General features: G+C 36.2%; 1 protein-coding gene across 3 annotated transcripts in view; it reads right to left on the bottom strand.

Moving 5' to 3' along the window:
- Positions 1-14,521: 14,521 nt before the first annotated feature.
- The window catches only part of LOC104099029 (protein SHOOT GRAVITROPISM 6), a 39,115-nt gene continuing 31,763 nt past the window's right edge, over positions 14,522-21,873 (bottom strand). For 2 of the 3 annotated variants that reach the window (XM_070179722.1, XM_070179723.1), the window contains exons 42-51: positions 19,673-19,773; positions 19,221-19,326; positions 18,738-18,851; positions 18,589-18,663; positions 17,893-17,991; positions 16,707-16,778; positions 16,547-16,632; positions 16,379-16,472; positions 15,092-15,199; positions 14,522-15,004 (exon numbers count right to left, since the gene is read on the bottom strand). In XM_070179722.1, the coding sequence (XP_070035823.1) occupies positions 14,822-15,004; positions 15,092-15,199; positions 16,379-16,472; positions 16,547-16,632; positions 16,707-16,778; positions 17,893-17,991; positions 18,589-18,663; positions 18,738-18,851; positions 19,221-19,326; positions 19,673-19,773 (1,038 nt within the window). In that variant the 3' untranslated portion in view covers positions 14,522-14,821. Of the gene's footprint in view, positions 15,005-15,091; positions 15,200-16,378; positions 16,473-16,546; positions 16,633-16,706; positions 16,779-17,892; positions 17,992-18,588; positions 18,664-18,737; positions 18,852-19,220; positions 19,327-19,672; positions 19,774-21,873 lie in introns of those variants that run through there. The other variant, XR_011409230.1, reaches the window with a different exon arrangement.

The following is a 21,873-nucleotide window of genomic DNA, read 5'->3' as shown; positions in this document are numbered from 1 at the left end:
TAAATTGTGATATGAATTGATTTTGTTACGTTGTCGTGATAATATTCCGTGTAAATTGTTGTGTTAATTGAGTTATTATTTTGAGAATATAACGGTGGCATTTCACTGTTGATATTATGTGGGCATAAGGGAGGCATTTCACTGTTGTTATATGTTGGAATATTATCCGGGCGGAGCGATAAGGGTGGCTATAGGAGAGATAAGGGTGGCTATAGGAGCGATAAAGATGGATATAGGAGTGATAAGGGTGGCTATAGGAGAGATAAGGGTGGCTATTGATATTGTCAGGACGGAGGGATAAGGGAGGCTATTATAGGAGTGATAAGGGTGGCTATAAGAGAGATAAGGGTGCCTATTGTGAGTCTGTGGCTATTGCCGAGTAGGTAATGTTATATGGGATCGGGTTGTTTGCCGCAACGGTTATGAAACATGGGAACGAGGTACCGGAAAAAATATGATGATTTTATTATTGGTACGTGAACTGTCCGTGCAGCTATGATATGTAAAGTGGGCATGAGGTGTCGGGGAAATATGATGATTTAATTATGGGCACGAAATGCAGTGAAAATATGAAAGTGGGCTGAGACCCGTGTTTACGAAAAAAATATGAAAATGGGCTGAGACCCATATTTTTATGATTATGAAATAGGGTGTCACATGGTGACTTTTAATTGAAAGAATTATATTCAAAAATATTTATTTGAAAGGATTTTTATTCAAAAAGTATTATTTGAAAGGATTATATTTGAAACATATATATTTGAGAAAATTATATTTGAAAGAGATTTATTGAAAGAATTATATTTGAAGGATATTTATTTGTGGAAATTATATTTGAAAGCGATTTATTGATAGAATTATATGTTAAAGATATTTATTTGAATGACTTGATTTAATTAGGTGTACTTATATTTATTAATTGTTGAGTGATATTAATGGTGTTCTTGTTGCCCTGCTGTGAATATCACTGGTTGATTTGTGTTGCCCTTATTGTTATTTGTTTCCTATTATTTTGTATATCATATTTCACAGGTTATTAGACTAGTGAGCGTCTTGACTGTACCTCGTTTCTACTCCACTGAGGTTAGTCTTGATACTTACTGAAAATCGACTGTGGTGTACTCATACTACACTTCTGCACATTTTTGTGCAGAGCCAGATATTGGAGCTATCGGACTCGGACAGAGTTAGTGATATCGCAAGGATTCAAGGTAGAGTTGCTTGGTCGTCACAGTTCCTTGGAGTCTTTCCATTTTATTGTACTGTTAATTATTATTCAAACAGTATAGAGTATTCGATCCTTGAGATCATTTCATGAATTCAGTTAGAGTTCGTGACTCAGTATTACCAGTCTTGGGAGGTTTTTCATATTTGTTTCCACTGTTGGTTTTTTTGGCACCTGTATTGAATTCAAAAAAAAATGGCTTGAAATGTAATTGTACTTGGCTTACCTAGTCTTAGAGACTAAGTGCCATCATGACGTCTGTGGTGGGATTTTGGGTCGTGACAAGTTGGTACCAGAGCTCTAGGTTCATAGGTTCTACGAGTTACGAATGATTTTAGTAGACTCTTGTGGATCGGTACGGAGACGTATGTACTTATCTTTGAGAGGCTACAGAATTGTTAGGAAATTTTCACTTCTTTCATTCTTGTCTTGCGGAATTTGTTGAATTTGGAATCTGAGACTTTGTATCTCTATTCTCTCACAGAGAGTGAGGACACGTGCTACCGGGTCAACTGACCAGGCACCCGCGCATTCTGCTAGGGCCAAAAGAGGCCGAGGCCAAGGTAGAGGCCGAGGAAGGGCACGTACCGCGACTAGAGCACCTGTCAGAGCAGAAGCTAAGGAACCGCCAGTAGCTCCAGTTGGGGGATAGATACCAGAAGCACCTGTTGTTACCCACGGAATTCAGGAGACTTTAGCACAGTTCCTGAGCATGTTTGGTACATTAACTCAGGCGGGATTGATCTCTGTTGCACCAAATATTTCACATATTGGTGGAGTAACTCAAACTCCTACCGCCTGTATTCCAGAGCAATGAATTCACATTGGTCAGGTTCCGGGTGTAGTACCGGTACAACGCGTTATTCTGGTTCAGTCTTAGGTTAGGCCAAAGGCATCAAAAGAAGAACAAAATAGACTTGAGAGATTTAAAAGGTATATCCCACCTACTTTTAGTGGCACAGCTTCAGAGGATGCCCAAGAATTTCTAGAAAAGTGTCACAGTATTCTCCGCTCCATGGGTATTGTGGAAGTGAGCGGAGTAGTCTTTACTATATTTCAGCTATCAAGTGCAGCGTATCAGCGGTAGCAAGTTTATGAAGAAGGTAGACCAGCCTATGCAACACCACTAACTTGGGCTCAATTTTCGGAAATATTTTTGAAAGAGTTTATTCCCCAGACTCTCTAAGATGCGTGGCGTACAGAGTTTGAACGGTTCCGTCAGGGCACTATGACAGTGTCAGAATATGCTATCAGGTTCTGTGAATTAGTCTGTCATGCACCTATCTTGGTTCCTATAGTTAGAGAGTGAGTCCGCAGATTCATTGAGGGGCTCAATTATGTTCTTAAAATATGCATGGCTCGAGAGTTGCAAACTGATACTCCATTTCAGCAACTAGTGGATATTGCAAAGAGGAATGAGGGTGTTCTAAGTGAAGAAAGAGAGTCTAAGGAGACCAAAATGTCTCGAAGCTCTGGAGGATTCAGTGGATTTTACTCTTCAACTATGACCCATTATGGCGGAGACTCGAGCAGTCGGACAGCTCAGTCCGCACATCAGATTACTCGGGCTGCTCCAGTAAGTTCTTATAGTTCACCACCGACACGAGATTCTTATAGTGGTTATTCTAGTTATCCTGCACAGACTCAGTACGAGCAGTCGCGACCTTAGAGGGGTTGCTATGAGTGTGGTGATATTAGGCACATTATGAGAGATTGTCCCAGATTTGGGAGGGGTGGATTTCATCAGAACACTCGGACTATGGGCCCCATTGCAGTTACTACCCCACGTGCACATCCAGTTAGAGGTGGAGGACAAGCGGGTAGAGGGCGCCCTAGAGGGGGAGGCTCAGCCCGTTGATATATTTGCTATGGTATGGCTGAGGCCACTACATCAGAGAGTGTCGTTACAGGTATGATCCTGATTTGTTATAAAAAGGGTATTTTCCCTTAATTTTATTCGGTTCTGAATATTGAGGTGAGTCCTCATGTTATGCTCCGCTTATGGGTAAGCTTCGTAATGTTTTGACCCACTTACATGTTTATCCATGTTGGGAGGTTTGATGATGTTAGCCCGTGTCTATCATCTTTATTTTTGTACATCATTGAGGATTATAAGTCCAAACGTGACTTGTTATTGCTCACTACATTGGGTTTTGATGTGATTTCGGAATAATTAATTTCAATTTTATGAATTATATGCCCTACCGGGATGAGGGTTCATTATGTGTTGTAAAAACTGTTTACGAAATATATTGAAAAGAAGAAAGAAAGGAAATTGAAAATTTCAGTTGGCACAATGTGCAAAATACTTGTGATTCGAAGTTGAGGACGAGATCCTCGCATTTTTATATATTGAAAAATATTTAAATCGGGCTACAAGCCATGGTGGAAGTTATATAAGGATGAGGTCCTGGTGGTGAAAACTTTTATGAGTTTAAATTCTCCCTTTGTGAAATTAAATTTATACTATAGTATTAACAGGGAGTCATGCCTTTTAGGCTTATTTGATAATTGTTGTATATTTTTCTGTGCATATTTAGCCATATTCGTGCTGTAAATATCAAATGTTAGCCTATAAGATGAGTGCACAGGTGGCGATAAATGCGACTCGTTAATTCGGATAAATAATTATGAGGTCTTCATGCCTCGCGTGTTGTTGTCAGTGTTGTAAAACTTTGAAACGAAATTTTGGTTAATATGAGATTAATTGAGGATGCTGAAGTTAATTATAAACAGCTATTATGACCAGATATGTGATTATGGGCATACGTATGATGTGTGCGTAGGCACGAGTTACTACAGCCGGTTGAGTCTAATACCGTGTGTTGATGTAAGGAATTTGAAAATTGATTAGAGTGTAAGGAATTGGCTTTAAAGCTTATAAGTGTGAATAAAAGAAATTATCTCCACTGAGATGATGTTTTCGGACCCCTGTTAAATTTACAGTGACGTAGAATCACCTGTGAGTATGTGTGAAATAATGCACTAGGTAATTTAATGTCATCAGAATAATTCTATGCACGTTCGAGGACGAACGTATGTTTAAGAGGGAGAGAATGTAACGACCCGGCCGTTCGTTTTGAGTATTACAATCATGATTCCACACTTACTGCTCAATTTATGCTTTACGGTTGTTATGTGACTCGTCGAGGTGATTGGCTCGGGTCCGGTGAGGTTTTGGACTGAATTGGAACACTTAATTTCAAGGCTTAAAGCTTAAGTTAAAATAGTGACCGAATGTCGACTTATGTGTAAACGAGCCCGGAATGGAGTTTTGATGATTCCAATAGCTCTGTATGGTGATTTTGGATTTTGGAGCGTGTCCGGAAAAATTATTTGGAAGTCCGTAGTGGAATTTGGCTTGAAATGGCGAAAATTAAATTTTTTGGGAAGTTTGACCGAGGAGTTGACTTTTTGATATCGGGGTCGGAATCCAGTTCTGAAAATTTGTATAGGTCTGTTATGTCATTTATGATTTGTGTACAAATTTTGAGTTCAATCGGACGTGATTTGATAGGTTTCGGCATTTAATGTAGAAGTTGGAATTTCTTAGTTTCATTAAGCATGAATTAGGGTATGATTCGTAGTTCTAGCATTGTTTGATATAATTTAAAATTTTGACTAAGTTCGTATGATGTTTTAGGACTTGTTGGTATGATCTGACGGGTCCCGGAGGGCTTGGGTGTATTTTTGGATCATTGGTTGAGAGATAGTAAAGTTTAGAAATTTGGGAGTTTGACCATGATCAATATCGGGTCAAGACGACCTCTTTTCAGTGTTTTGAGTGCGTGAGCAGGTCCGTAGCATATTTTATGATTGAAATTCATATATGGTTTGTGTCCGGGAGGTTCCGGATGAGTTACAGGGTGGTTTCGGATCATTTAGGAGAAGTTTGAGTTTGCTGGTGTGAAGTACTGTTCATTCGTAATTGCGACCCATTTATGGCAATTGCGAAAATACTGTTCATTCTCAATTGCGAACCATTTATGGTAATTGCAAAAATACTGTTCATTCACAATTGTGAACCATTTATCGCAATTTCAAAAACATTGTTCATGGGAGGTACTATTCATTCACAAATGCGAAGTTTTTGTCCGGAAATGCGAACCACGGCAGAAACTTAAGGATTGAAAATCTGTCATTTCTTCATTTTCGATTAGGATTTTTGGAGCTCGATGTTTGGGCGATTTTGAGGATTTCTTCACGACTTCGACTGGGGTAAGTGTTCTATATTCTAAAGTGATTATATTTCATGAATCTATGATTATATTCATCGTTTAATTCGGATTTAAATGGAAGAAATCAAGATTTTTGAAAACATTTCCAAAAACGAAAATTCCAGATTTAGCGGACGATTTGTTATCGGAATGGGATAAAATTGGTATGGTTGAACTCGTATCGAAATGGGTGTTCGGATTTCATAAAAATTATGTCGAGTTCCGAGAGGCGGGCCTTGGTTGACTTTTGTTGACTTTTTAGGATAAATTTCTAAGTCGACGTTTTATTATCCGAAATTATTTCCGGTGAATCTTAATGAAATTATACAATTAATTTGGATATATTTGAGCGGTCCGGAGGTCAATTCAAGCAAGAAGGCGATTTTGAAATATCGGCATAACTTCAAAAAGGTAAGTATCTTGCCTAACCTTGAGTGGAGGAATTACCCCTTAGGCATCGAGTCTTATGTGTCATTTTTGAAATGTGAAAAGGTGTGTACGCGTGGTGACGAGTACGTACTCGGGCTTATATGTGCAAAATTTATTTAGTTAAAGTCTTGGGTATATTGTGTAGTAAATTAGATAATTGTTGGCATTTATTTAATCATCTATTTGCCATGCCTCAAATCACATTTATTGAATTTGTTTTTATATGAAAATTTGATGTAATTATTACTAGTATATTTATGTGAATTCCGTGAATTTGACGGTTTGATATTTCTTGGAATTTAATTTCATTATGGATTTTTCCTATGCAAATAATTAATTAAGCAAGCTTAAGAAGAAGTGTTAATATAATTATCAAAATTTGGATTAATGAAGGTGTTGCCCTATGCTGATTATTTTCTATCTCTATTGATTATTTTTGAAGTTTTATATACATTGTGTGGAGCCTTGGGATATTTGTTGTGAAATTAATTGATTTTGTTATATCCTTGGAATTGGTTGTGGCCATTGGGCAAATTGTGATATGAATTGATTTTATTACGTTGCTGTGATATTATTCCGTGTAAATTATTGTGTTAATTGAGTTATTATTTTGAGGATATAAGGGTGGCATTTCAGTGTTGATATTATGTGGGCATAAGGGAGGCATTTCACTGTTGTTATGTGTTGGAATATTATCCGAGTGGAGCGATAAGGGTGGCTATAGAAGAGATAAGGGTGGCTATAGGAGCGATAAGGGTGGCTATTGATATTGTCAGGGCGGAGGGATAAGGGAGGCTATTATAGGAGTGATAAGGGTGGCTATAGGAGAGATAAGGGTGGTTATTATTAGGGATGATATGTGATGATGTGGAGTAATTGTGTTGGTAATTTTCATGTGATGTTGGGGTATTTCTTGTGTTTATTTTTATATCTTGTGTGATTTTTCTTATTGTTTTGAAAAACTTGATAATAGCCTGATTTATGTTGAAATTATGAGCATGTGGCCATTGTCGGGCGGGTAATGTTATATGGGATCAGGTTGTACGCCGCAACGGATATGAAACGTGGGCACCAGTTGTCGGGAAAAATATGATGATTTTATTATTGGCACGTGAACTGTCCGTGCAACTATGATATGAAAAGTGGGCACGAGGTGCCGGGAAAATATGATAATTTAATTATGGGCACAAAGTGCTGTGAAAATATGAAAGTGGGTTGAGACCCGTGTTTACGAAAAAAAAATATGAAAATGGGTTGAGACCCGTATTTTTATGATTATGAAATTAGGTGTCACATGGTGACTTTTAATTGAAAGAATTATATTCAAAAATATTTATTTGGAAGGATTTTTATTCAAAAAGTATTATTTGAAAGGATTATATTTGAAAGTTACTTATTTGAGAAAATTATATTTGAAAGAGATTTATTGAAAGAATTATATTTGAAGGATATTTATTTGAGGAAATTATATTTGAAAGAGATTTATTGATAGAATTATATGTGAAAGATATAATTTTATTTGAAAGACTTGATTTAATTGGGTGTACTTGTATTTATTAATTGTTGAGCGATATTAATGGTGTTCTTGTTGCCCTGCTGTGAATATTACTGGTTGATTTGTGTTGCCCTTATTGTTATTTATTTCCTATTATTTTGTATATCATATTGCACAGGTTATTAGACTAGTGAGCGTCTTGACTGTACCTCGTTTCTACTCCATTGAGGCTAGTCTTGATACTTACTGAATACCGACCGTGGTGTACTCATACTATACTTCTGCACATTTTTGTGCAGATCCAGGTATTGGAGCTATCGGACTCGGACAGAGTTAGTGATATCGCAAGGATTCAAGGTAGAATTGCTTGGTCGTCGCAATTCCTTGGAGTCTTTCCATTTTATTGTACTATTAATTATTAGTCAAACAGTATAGAGTATTCGATCCTTGAGATCATTTTATGTATTCAGTTAGAGTTTGTGACTCAGTATTACCAGTCTTGGGAGGTTTTTCATATTTGTTTCCGTTGTTGGTTTTTTTGGCACCTGTATTGAATTCAAAAAAATGGCTTGAAATGTAATTGTACTTGGCTTACGTAGTCTTAGAGACTAAGTATCATCACGACGCCTGTGGTGGAATTTTGGGTCGTGACAGGTTCAATCAGTTTTGCGGCCCATCGATTGAGATTGATGATTTATTTATAAAATTTTACTTAGCTTTACTTATATGAGATTCAAGTAATAAACTCATATAGACATGTCGTCTACTAGTACTGCTTCAGTTGCTCCTTCACGGAGAGAGTATGCTGGTAGGACTGTAGAGTACGATCATATGCATCGATTGTTTATCGTACCTCATGGGGACGGGTAAGTAATTCTTTAATTTTTAATTATTAGAATAAAGATCTATATATATTTAACGAATATTTATTTTACATATAATGCAGGTGCGAATAAATATAATTTATATAATATTTATTGTGTTCGTCTAATATTTATTTTAACTGCAGACTAAGTGTACATGCCAGCCTCAGCGTGAAAATCAGGTGAATGAAAATTTCGAGAAGAGAGCTCAAAAAAAGATTAAAGATACTCATTTTGTTGCTCGAAAAGGTGGGAGCAGGTGGTTGAGTGAAGATGTTTGGTCTCAACTATTGGCGAAGTGGAATACCAAAGAATGGAAGGAGGGGAGTGAAAAGGCGAAGGCAAACAGAGCCTCCAGTAAGGGTGGTTCGTTGCACACCGGAGGTTCAATCAGTTTTGCGGCCCATCGATTGAGATTGATAATTTATTTATAAAATTTTACTTAACTTTACTTATATGAGATTCAAGTAATAAACTCACATTTTTGATTTTGAAAGGAAAAGGCACATGGAAAAATGTGTCTCATGCTACTGTTTTTGAGGAGACATAGAAGAAGAAGAAGAAGAAGAAGAATGGTACAAGAAAAGCATGGGTTGAACCGCGTGCATCGGAGACATATGTAAAATTCTAACAATACTACCTTTATTCTTGGTTAAGATTAATTCCTTTATATAATGTTTGTCAACAACATTTCAGAAGGTATCACAGAAAAATGGAGGAGTGGCAACAAACTCAGCCCGATTCTCAGCCAACACCCGAAGATATGACTTCGATATGGACACAGGAAGCCAGTGGAGTAAATAAAGGTATAGAATATTTTAGTAATTTTTTAGATAAGACTTCGTTTTAATATTATTTTGCACAAGTTGTATATTTCTTCTCTTGCTCATTTAAATATTTTTTTTTATTTCTCATGAAAATAAATAAAGGTAGAGTCTACGAACTTGAAGTGCAGTCGTCGTCGAGCCGCATTATTTAGTGGTGCTTCTACTTCACCCGAAGAAATTGAGACAATGCGGACGCAAATCAATGAATCGTCTCAACAATGGAATAATGCTCAAGAAACAATAAGTATGATGCGGACATTCATGGCAAACCATGGAAAATAACACAATGAGAAGACTGAAACCGATGAGGATCGGTAGTAATTTTGAATGTAATGTGATATTTAGACTTTATTGGTTTCGACTTGGTTCGTTTTACACTTGGATTATCTGTTTTAGACTTGAATATCATTTGGTTGAAGTTTTTATACTTTAATGTGTTTTAATAGATGTGTTTACACTTGTTTGAAAGTGTTGTATAGTTTCGTAGTTTGATATTTGATATTTTGTGTTCAATTGCTTGAGCAATTGTGACACATATTAGGTTGAATGATTGGTTTTGAATTGCAGGTGGTATAGCTTAAAATGCAGTAGTATTCTGTTAAAAATTTTCAGATTCTGACTACTTTAATCGGAAAACTTAACTAAAAATTTCCAGATTTACGATTGATGTGGTTGGAAAATTTAAATATTTATTAATTTAATTTTAATCACTACTAGAAATTCGGTAAAAACTGACAAAAAAACCGACCAACGTTGGTCGGTAATGGCCAAAACCGACCAAAGCGCGACCATTTACGTGTGGACGGTATTTTTGTGGTCGTAAAGGCATACCGACCAAAGTTGGTCGGAAATTACCGACCAACTTTGGTCGGTCAATTAAATTCAAAAAAAGAATATTGCAAAAAAACCGCGGTTTTTTCCGACCAAAGTTGGTCGGTATTTTATTTGTGTAATAAAAAAATTCACCATCTGGGAATCGAACCGGGGCCTGTACTGTGGCAGGATACTATTCTACCACTAGACCATTGGTACATTTTATTTTAAGACTGTCTTTTATTTGATTTATACTCTTTAATTGTATTTTCGCACGAAAATAACCGACCAAAGTTGGTCGGTTTTATTAAAAAGTAAAATTACCGACCAAAGTTGGTTGGTTTTTTTAAATGACCGGCCGAATTAACTGACAAATTTTGGTCGGTTTTTTAATATTAATTTTTATTTATTTTAATTGAAAAACCGACCAAAGTTGGTCGGTTTCTTGAAACATAAATTTCGCGGGACTCAAAAATAGTTTCCCGCATTTTTGCGCCAAAGAAAACCGATCAAAGTTGGTCGGTTTCGTAAAAAAAAAATTAAAAAAAAATATTTTAAAAAACCGACCAACGTTGGTCGGTTTTTTGGTCGATTTTTTGACCGACCAAAGTTGGTCGGTCGACCTTGGTCGGTTTTTGCCGAATTTCTAGTAGTGAATATTTTCGACCGATTTGGTTAGAAATGATGAATTTAATTTAAATTAATTATTAAATGTACCGACCAAGTCGGTCGGAAATTGTCAAAAAAATATTAATATTTAATTTTAATATGAGACAGATTCGGTCACAAAGTTACCGACCAATCGGCCGCAAAAGTTAAATTTATCCGGTCACCTAGTTTTTTCTTCTTTGCGATTGTTTTGGTCGAAATTATTTTGCGACCATCTATATTCCTACCACTTCATTTCCGACGGAAATAATTGATTTTCGACCAATTTCCGATGAAAATGGCGGTCGGAATCTACCTCTTTCTTATCCAAAATGGGGACCAGAACAACAAGCAGGCCAAGTTCTATTATTGTAATTAGCCAAAAATCCATCTGCAACACAATAAAACTTATTCATATCTAGCTCCATAATACGCAACAAGGAAAAATATAAATATGCATCCTTCCCAATCGGAGTACAACTTACCAATTGTGAATTAGGCCGAGTTCGAGCTGAACAAATAAATAAATAAATAAATAAAAGTAAGCCTCGACAAAGCCCGGTTTGAAGAACGGCAGAGTTGAGTTTTTTGAACGAATAAGGCTCAGTCCTAAATTAACCAATGCTATTTCATAAATCACGATTTGTGAATGCAACTTATAAATCGCATTTAACGAACGCAACGCATTTGAAGCATACGATTTGTGTTGCATGTATGAAATGATGGAAAACTCCTTGAAACCAGTCAAGACAGGGGCAATTCACATCACAATGACATAAATAGGAAACACAGTCACGACATCGCCAGTAAAAACAATATAAATATGGGTTAATACTTACTTTTGGTCATTTACCCAAAAAAAAGTACAACGTATTTTTGCTCCCACAATCATTAGTAATTCTGACCTTAATGCTTGTAATAATATCTAAATAAGAATATTTAATCTTTAATTAATTGATACGTGCACTTTTTATACATTTGCTTGTGATATTCAGATGGGATAGTCTTATATCTGACTTTTGGAAAAATATTTTCTAATTTTTTAATGTTTGGTTGACTTAAATGTTTTAGAAAATATTTTTCTCATGAACTCAAAATATTTTCTCTATCAAAAGAAGGAAAAACATTTTCCAAAACTCTTTTTCAACCTTCTTCACTCTATTCCACATCCCCACCAACCCACGCTCAACCATCTCACCCCCAAACCACCCCTACCTCACCCACCCCCAACCACCTACCACGCCTCACCCACCCCAACCTCGCCCACCACCCACCCTAAATAGATATATTTATAAGAGTACTTTCTTTTAATGTTGTAAATAGAGTACTTTTTTTATTTCAAGAAAATGAGTATATTCTTTTCATGATGTAGAAAAAGTATTTTCTTTCATTTCAACAAAACGAGTACTTTTTTTCATAATGTAGAAAAAGTATTTTCTTTCATTTCAACAAAACGAGTACTTTTTTTCATAATGTAGAATAAGTATTTTCTTTCATTTCAACAAAACGAGTACTTTTTTCATGATGTAAAAAAAATATTTCTTTCATTTCAACAAAACTAGTATTTTCTTTTCATGATATAAAAAAAGTATTTAAAACGAGTATTTTCTTTTCATGATATAGAAAAAGTATTTTCTTACATTTCAACAAACTAAGTATTTTCTTTTCCTGAAATAGAAAAAATATTTTTTTTCAACAAAACTAGTACTTTCTTTTCATGATGTAAAAAAATATTTTTCTTTCATTTCAACAAAACGAGCACTTTCTTTTCATGATATAGAAAAGATATTTTCTTTCATTTCAACAAAACGAATACTCTCTTTTCATGATTTCGAAAAGTATTTTCTTTCATTTCAACAACTGAGTATTTTCTTTTCATAACTTAAAAAAAGTATTTTCTTCCATTCAACAAAATGAGTAATTTTTTATTCCACATCCCCACCAACCCATACCGGACATTAAATCAAAGGAAGTTTTCAAGAAAACTTTAAAACTTATATTTTCACAACCGGACGTCTGAATCACGTCAAATCAACTCCGATTCTCACAAAATTCGGCAGACAAGTCATAAATATTATAGTGGACCAATACCGGACTCCGGAACCAAAATACAGACCCGGGTCAATAAATCCAACATCAGTAATTTCTTAAAAATCATTAAGCTTTCAAGCTTTTAATTTTTCATCAAAATTCTATATCTCGGGTTAGGGACCTCGGAATTCGATTTCGGGTATACGCCCAAATCCCAAATCACGATACGGACCTACCGGAAGTGTCAAAACACTGATCTGAGTCCGTTTGCTCAAAATATTGACCAAAGTCAACTCAGTTGAGTTTTAAAACTCTATTTCACATTTTAATCCCTTTTTTCACATAAAAACTTTCCGGAAAATTATACGGACTGCGCACGCAAGTCGAGGAATGATAAATGTGCTTAGAACACAAAATTACTTATTAAATTTAAAGATGACATTTTGGGTCATCACATTCTGCTTGTATTTAATCTTTTCCGATTAGAAGCGCCTGAATGGTAAATCATTGAAGGTTTTCCTATGTGCTTAGTTAGATGGTCACTTAAAAATAATTGGATTCTATGCAACATAAATGTAATACTATATCTCAATCTCCCACGATGCTATATATGTCAATATATCTGATAAATATCCCTACATCTGCCTTCTTCCTTCAAGTACAAAAAGGAGGAAACTTATATAGAAAAAAGGTGAACATAGTTCTGTCAATTTTCGACATGTTTTGTACACCAGGCAAATAATCATAAAAAGGGATGTGCCAAATTCGTTCTTTATTTCGACATGTTTTGTGCACCAAACCAGAAGACATCCCTTGCACTGGCTATTAAACAATAGACCTGTTTCAGCTTTTAAATAAAATAAATTTGACATATGCTTACAGGATTGGAACTTTAATGAGATACCGAGCTCCCAAGTCTCCAAAATGGTTGTAAAATTAATTGAAAAAAGTCTGAAATTCGCCCCTTTATATAGCACAACTATCTGGCTCTGTTACCTTCCTATAAAGAAGGTATCTGAAAAAGGTTAAAAGCATTTTACTGCAAAGACAAATAGTTCACAAATATTTGATAATATTACACCACAGGATAAATATTCACGCTTGTTACACCAGCATCCACCAGAAATAAAAGGCTAAGAAAGAGTTTAATTTAATTCTTCCTTCTATCAAGACGGCCAGGGTATGCAACATAAGTACTCTTTTACCCCATCAGATTAAAATGACTAGCAACAAGTACAACAACAACATACCCAGTATTATCCTACATCGTGAGGTCTGGGGAGGGTAGTGCGTACGCAGACCTTACCCCTACCTTGTGAGGATAGAGAGGTTATTTCCAATAGACTCTCGGCTCAGGAAAGCATAAGCACCACATTAATAAAAATATAGACAAGAAAAGACAGTACCAAAAAGCCATATAAAAGCAGAATAAAAACAAGATAGTAAGGTGATCAACAATGAAAGAAAACGGCTAGTCATAAAAACCTACTACCAACAGAAAGCGAGACTACGTGCCAATCCTACTGTTATGAACACTCTAGACTGCCTACTCTACTACTCTAATCCTCGATCTCCATACTTTCTTATCAAGGGTCATGTCCTCGGTCAGCTGAAGTTGTGCCATGTCTTGCCTAATAACCTCTCCCCACCTCTTCTTTGACCTACCTCTACCTCTCCGTAGTCCCACGTTAATGATATTACTTGGACCAGCAACAAGTAATATCTATAATAGTCATAATTCGGTAAATCAAAAAAGTGCAGTAAATAATTTGCTATGACCGATTAAAATACACAGATACTGTAAATATTCTTCCTGCTATCAATGCATATAAATTAAATCCAAACATAAAAGATGCTCGACAAAGATAAAGGTAGAGCAATTGAACAAGAAACAGCACATAAGTTGGTGGCTTCCAAAAACATTGCTCGGACAAGTAACTTTGCCGAATTGTCTCTAGTTCCAGAATTGCCAATTAGCGGTTGGACTCAAGCTTTTACATAAATAGAATTAAATGTTAACATGAGATGTTAGAGAGAATCACTTTACAAGGATGTACAAACACGGGCACACTATTTTACACAGATACAACAAAAAGCCAAACCTTTTATACAACCCTAATATACACAAAAAGAATAGAGGCATAGAGACAACAACAAAAAATATTGTCGAAAACTATACACTTTGAACCACCATAAGAGCTCTTGAAACGGGAAGATTTAACGTGAGAGTTTCCTGCTTTCATGTAGATGCTGTAGGTTACGCTAATTAATATTCATAATCTCCTAGCAGATTCTGGTTCATGGCCCCTATGCGATGAATCAACTCGATCAAGTCGAACGTCCTTCCAAGAGCTTGCATTGGATGATTTGAGCAACAAGCCTAGGGCTGAAGAACAAGTTGCTCTAACAATTGCATCCGTTGAACGACTCATTTTGCCAACTAGCATCCCGAAAACCTAAAAGAATGCAGATCCCAAAAAAAAATTAGAACATATAAGGATCCTTTATTACAATCAGACATGGAAAGGGTGACATGAAATGACCTGATTGTAGAAGAGGGCTGATATGTGCTTGTCGTCGGAGAGAGAAAGCACGCTGCTACATAAATAAACAGCATTTGCCTGGACAACTGGCCAAGGAGCATCAAATGCCTGTACACCAGAAATGTTTTACCAAGTTGTTTTCTGAGTTTAGATGAGGCTATAGAAAGCAATTCATCTCCAGTTTAACTTTAGAAAAGGCTATAAAATTTACTTGGTCTCACAGTTTTCAGCTATTCTTGTGACACGGTACTCAAGTCGAGTCCTATTAGCAAGTACATCAATAAAGAGAGAAAAGCCCCCCCCCCCCCCCCCGAAATAAATCTATCACAGCCCTTACGTCAATCCCATAAACTTTCTTACACCAATATATCAAGTTTTTTCCTCAGAAAATGTCTTAAATAGTTTCATATTATCAGCAACATAACTAATCATGCTAGAATTAAAATGCAACTGCAGCATCCACTGTCAACAGATGCATAGCTTCACTCATCTCTGAGACAGGAGCAACTTGTAAGTTTTCTCACTTTCAATCAATAAGCATCGGCTTATGCAGCCTTAAGAGTATTCAATAGATAGACAGAATCACAGAAGGAAGCTTCAAGATTATTAACTTAGTTAATTTCACCTTTCTCCCCCAGTCAAACCCTTCTAGGAGAATTGCAGTCAATCCCTAGGCACATTAGAGTAAAATTTGTAGGAGACATATTAAAGGGAATTTATTCATCTTTAATTTTTTATTTGTTACTCAGATATGCCAAAAATGGTATATCTCTATGACAACAACATTATGGCTTGCAATACATGCTAAATCTTCTTATTTTGCCATTCTCTAGCTTGGTTTTACATAGACAACCTCATCTTTTGCTTCCCATTATATGTTACTGCATGGACGAATCAAGCACACTGCATGAACATCAAAATTTGACAGCTATTTTAGCATGAAATGAGAAAACATTCATCCCAAAATTTCACAACTTCGTCTTTGGCAATTTTACTTGTTTCAGGTTGATTCGACTACGGTGTATATATCAGGCAACAAGTAAAGACATAATAATGGATCAGGCAACAAAGACGGTTTAAGAAAGTATTTAGTAGAATTTGATATAAGAAACCTACCATCCTTTTAGGAAAGGAAGCTGCATTTACCTTTGAATGGTAGGAGATCACAATTTTTTTCTTGTACCAAGTCATCATAGAGCTAAACTTAATGGCATTTTCAACACAAGGACAAGTATATATTCAATAGTTCTTCTCTTAATGAAAGATTAAAAAAGGAACAACATGGACCTGTATTATTGATGCCATGTACGTATCAACTCGGGCAGCAAGATGTTGAGTTAGTTGCCTTGCAAGCTCTCGGAGAAAGTCTTCATAGTCGCTTCTAAAAATAAAGGGAACTTAATACCATTTCTTATAAATAACCATTAAGGACTACTCAAATCAATGGATACATACCGGTGGTCCGAACTAAACCAATGAGTGTTCAAAAGAGCATTTATTCCATCAATTTCCATCAAGGGAGCAACGCATTTCAAAGTGCTCTGGCATGTTGAAAAGTTAACTCATTTCGCATCCTGAACAACGTAAAAAAGACAAGCTAGCAGTTTAAACTTACTCGGCAAGCTTGTCTCACACTAAGATCATCCTCATGAAGATGTAGAACCATCCGTGGGAAAGCAGCATGGACCTGACGAGTAAAAAAAGTGAAGATCATTTCTTGATAAAGTTCAATGAAAGGAAGGAAACAGACAAGAAATTGATTATCCAAATGGTGAAGTGAAAATTAACATATTTTTACTCAGCATACCTCTAACAGAAATGTAAGCTCAGTTAAATCATATAGCCCATTCATAAATAATGTGTGACCAAGAGGATGCGGATAGAAGGATACATTCATTACCCTTTTTTAACCAAGTAAAGTCTAATGATGGATAGCAGAAGAAAGAAGCATGAGATCCTTCAGATTAACGGTGAACTGATCAAGAAATGTGGATCGTAAAACAAAATATTTTCACTGCTGACTGAGGCCTCGGGGGGAAAAGTAAAAATGATGTCATCCAAACAAATGATGCCATGATGAGTGATAACACTGAAATTAACAGACCCATTAACAGCAATGAGTAGCCTAGATTATGCTCCTCAGAGAAACAAGTTTAACTCAAGCTCAAGAAAAATGTAAAGTGGTAGAATATCTCTAAGGGAAAAAGTTTATCACAGCATTGCTAGTAACAGTATTTCTTTATAACGGCTCCACATTGGGCAAAACATCAGACATATCCACTAATGGGCAATCCCAGCCTAAGGCAATAGATTAAAGGTATTAAAAGTCAAAGAGATCCAGCATAAAATAGAAATACATCTAGGAATTTCATGATTCAATAAATATACATAAAGAGCAGCTATTACTGGAAAGTGAAGGCATTTTTATAAAGAAATGGCAGCATGATTGACTTGGCCAATTCAGCTACATAACTACCAAGTTTAGTTGCCCCTTATTTTTCCTCTAACAAATGAATTGTATCGTCAATAAAATAAACATTGTTCATTTGATGAAGAAGAACAGTTGAATATGAAGTTTTGGACAATAAACTCCTTTATACGCGCTCAGCGAAATATGATAAAGCCAACACAAACAAAACATCAAAGTCTGAGACATTCTTGACTTGTGATGTTGGATATAGGACCTTATGATGCAATCAAAATTGATGAAATTCAGAAGAATATCTAAAAACTATGTATTAAAGAGAAAAATATTAAATCAAATATAGGTGGTGACAAATGGTTGATGAGAAACAAGATACCTGCTCAAGAAAAGAGTCTCGTTGAGGCCCAGTTCCATAGGTGCTCAGTGCTCCAAATGCAGCATACGCATTGGCTCGGATCTTCTCATTCATGCACACCTTTCATTAGATAGCAATTAGAACTGTACATTATGACCATCTCAACATGGACTTGCTAATATTTCTAGTTATCCACAGTTTAGAAGATAATGATGAAACAATGTGCTTCTTTCCCAAGGGATGATAACACAATGATATGCACCAGTATTCAGAGACAAATTATAAAACCTACCATTAAGTTCGTGCAAAACTAAATTACTTCAGCTCTTATAGAACCTAGACCACAATAGTGGCAACAACAGCACAGTACATTATATTGGTGTCACTCACATACGTAAAAAACTTGCACATAAACTTAACAAGGGGCAAAATATAAAAAAGTACAACTTGTATCATGAGAGATGTCTTGAAAGCTGACAAATAATGCAAAATATTGTGATCAAAGCAAAACACACATCACCCTAGGATGTCCAAACAGAGTTGTGTTAGACACTGTCATGATGTAAAATTCTTTCTAACACAATGGCACCCTGTTATTAATAATTTAGAATGTGACACAACCGGACTAATAGTAATTCAACATGTTTCAAGCTATTAGAATGGCACCAGAAAATCCAAAGTTGAAGAGAGGTAAATTCTGATAGTCAATCAACTTACTTGCAGATTTCGAAGCCGTATGGAAAGGTTCAAGAGAACAGGTTCTACAGCATCCCTGGATGAAGACTCAAGAACCTACATCATGGAATATCAGCAAGAACATTTGAAAGTAAAACAAAAGAAGATAACAAAGACGGAGCAAGTTTTACCATCAGCAAACATGAGACTGCAGTTAATTGAACCGACTCATCTGAATCATCGAGCAAAGCTAATATCACCCCTAGGATTTGGGTAGTATACTGGAGAACATGGATAGATGGCATCTGCAAGACCAGCATGCGAAATGAGCATCAACCCGAGAAAAGTGAAAGAAGTCGTCCAGCAATGATTACGGTGGTGTTTTACTAGTTCATCTTAAACATTTCATGTTCTTTTGGGAGAAGAATTAAACATGTATGTAGTCAAAGCAAAGGGAAAAACAGAGGGAAGAAAAATATTAACTAAAGGAGTATCTCCGAAGTGATGCCATGATATTATTTAACCAATGAAATCAAACTGACAGAGTGACTCCTTACTGATAAAGTCAAAAAAGGGGGAAAAAACACCATCCAGGAAAACTCCTCGAGAAAACATCCCTCCTCATGGCCCAGAGAAAAGAAAAAGAAAAATGAACACTATATGTCCAGGAATACCTGGACAAGCCCTCTTAGACAAAGGCGCCTAACAGTAGGAGAAGCATCCGATACATGCCGGCAAAGTGCTTGCACCATCTGCTCTAATAGGGGACCAAAGCCGTCACTGCATAAATTTGCATCCACGCCTTAGGAAGCTTAGGAGAAGAGTAGGATTTGAGAACATCAATATAAACATTACTATCACAGTGTAAACTATCACTTAACACTCTTGAAGGCTGTAAGCTTACAAAGCTTTCTATTTACTTGTTTTTACCAGCACATGCAGGGTGCTTTCAACATAGTTCATTGTGATTCATCAATTGAGTAGGGAGAACGGATGTACACAAGTTGCCCCTAACTCAACTAGCAAGCTCAGATGTGCCCCACACGTTTCATAACTTTGTTAAATTTCGAATCCAACTTCAAACATCATCAAATAATTAATAGAGCAGTTCAGAAACTTCATATACCTATGGCGTAAGAATTCCGACAAAGCCGCAGCAGCTGATTCTCTTTGAAATCTTAAAGATCGATCCAGTGCTTTGCTCAGTATCAAACATATGTCTGGAACCTGATAAAATACTCCTAGTGAGATTTTCAAATTTATCACACAAATTTAATCGAGGAACTAAATATCTACAAGCACACTTTACATAACAAGAAATCTGGCCGTCTCGTTGAGCTTTAGGGCCCGATATGGAGGCATGAGTTAGATGGACAACAGCTTAAGATGAAATCTGGATATTCTCATAGAGCATCATCTGGCTATGATGTTAAGGTCCTTTACATTTTAGGGTTCTTTCTCATTCACTTTCATTTTTTATACGTGTAAATACTAGTAAATGAACCAAGAACATGACAAAATGGTCCCTTATCTTTTGGGGATAGGTCTAAAGTAGTCCCCTAAATATTACCTTGAGCAGTTTTGGGCCTTTAAGTTTGTCAAATGTAAGCATGTTTGGTCTCCATTAAATATTTAACAAACTCCAGTTACTAGATATAATATAAACTGTGAAAGTAAAAAAATTAACGACAACTCACATTGGAGGTGCAGTTTTGGCTAATTTAAGTCTCTTTCTGGTATCTGTTGCCATTGGTTGAGGTGCAGTTTCTGCTAGTTTTGGTCTATTTCTGGTGTCTAGTGTAGCTTTTGGTGTTGCAGTTTCTAGGGTTTGACGGGATTTTTCCGGTGTTTTTGGTTAAACCTTTTTTTGTTCATAGTTCCCGTTAAATCTAACTGCCAGAGTTTGTTAAATATTTGACGGAGACCAAAAGTGATAAAACTTTTGGCAAACTTACAGGACTAAAACTGCTCAAAACTGCTCAGGAGTATATCTAAGGAAATATTTTAAACCTACCCCCAACATAAGGGACCATTTTGTCATTTCTCAAAATGAATCGATAGTACTTTTTTGTCGTCATTCACATGGTCCTTTAGAATTTTGATGTTAGGTCCTTTATATTTTAGGATTCTTTCTTATTTAGAATCTTTGCAGTTATTATTACTTGTTTCACCCTTCCATCTCTTCATCTTCTCGGGAAAGTTCCTTTTTTCTCTTAGTCTCCATGTTACCAAGTTCCTATCAGCTTTTCACTTGGCTTTTTTCACAAAGCCAACAGTTTCTAGTGGCATTGCATGGTTTTCAGTTTATTAAAAGGATCAATAGTAATGACAAACTCTAGATGCACAGATATAAAGGAAGTTCTCACTGATCTGGGTTGTAGGAATGTAAACTGTAAAACTACACAAGTATATTTCCATCTGATTTCAGTTTATTTCCATCTCTTTGCACCAGTCTCAACCAAAATTTATGACGACAGAATTAACAAGATGACGAGGGGATCTCTGGAACTTAAACATGCTTTTGAAAAGGGTTAAATAAGGGTAGAAATCTCTCCTGACCAGGTAACTTCTTCAAGGCTGTAGACGAATTAGAAATTGTTAGTTTTCCTTCCAAACTCAACAAGAGGGGAATAATAGAAGATTGTTACAAGACTGGGAACTAACTACAATAACAGAATTTTACAATACTTTGGAACAATGCAGAGGATTACAAGAGGGGGAAGACACTCTAGTATGGCAGAAACATAGCAGCGGGAGGTTTTCAGTAGGATCAGCTTATAAAAATCTGAATCGGGTAGGATCTCAACTCAGCCTATGGCCCTGGAAGCATATCTGGAAAGTCAAAATACCATATAAAGGGGCATGCTTTACTTGGTTGGTGGCTAAAGAAGCAGTACTCACTCAAGAAAACCTCATGAAAAGAGGGTTACCAATCTGTTCTAGATGTTATTTGTGTGGCCAAGATGCAGAGACATCTGTTTCTACATTGTAGAGTGGCAAGACAGCTGTGGGAGTTGTTCATTAACATCAGGGGTATCCGATGGACAATGCCAGGAAGAACCTATGAACTTTTGTCTAGCTGGAACCGGGGGGGTTGGTCTACACCTAACAAAGATAGATGGAAAATTGTCCCAGCAGCCATGGACAATTTGGAAGGAGAGGAATGCAAGGTGTTTTGAAGATATAAGTAGCCCTGTACAGAAGATCAAAATGAATTGCATTCTACTTTTTAGTTTTTGGTGTAAAGCAGAATATATAGATGGACAGGATTCAATCATAGAAGTCTTAGGCTCCTTGTATGAAGAACAAGGAAGTTTAATTTTTGTT

The sequence above is a fragment of the Nicotiana tomentosiformis genome, chromosome 7, assembly GCF_000390325.3.
Source record: "Nicotiana tomentosiformis chromosome 7, ASM39032v3, whole genome shotgun sequence".
Taxonomy (NCBI): Eukaryota; Viridiplantae; Streptophyta; class Magnoliopsida; order Solanales; family Solanaceae; genus Nicotiana; species Nicotiana tomentosiformis.
This window is presented reverse-complemented; position numbering and strand designations above follow the sequence as displayed.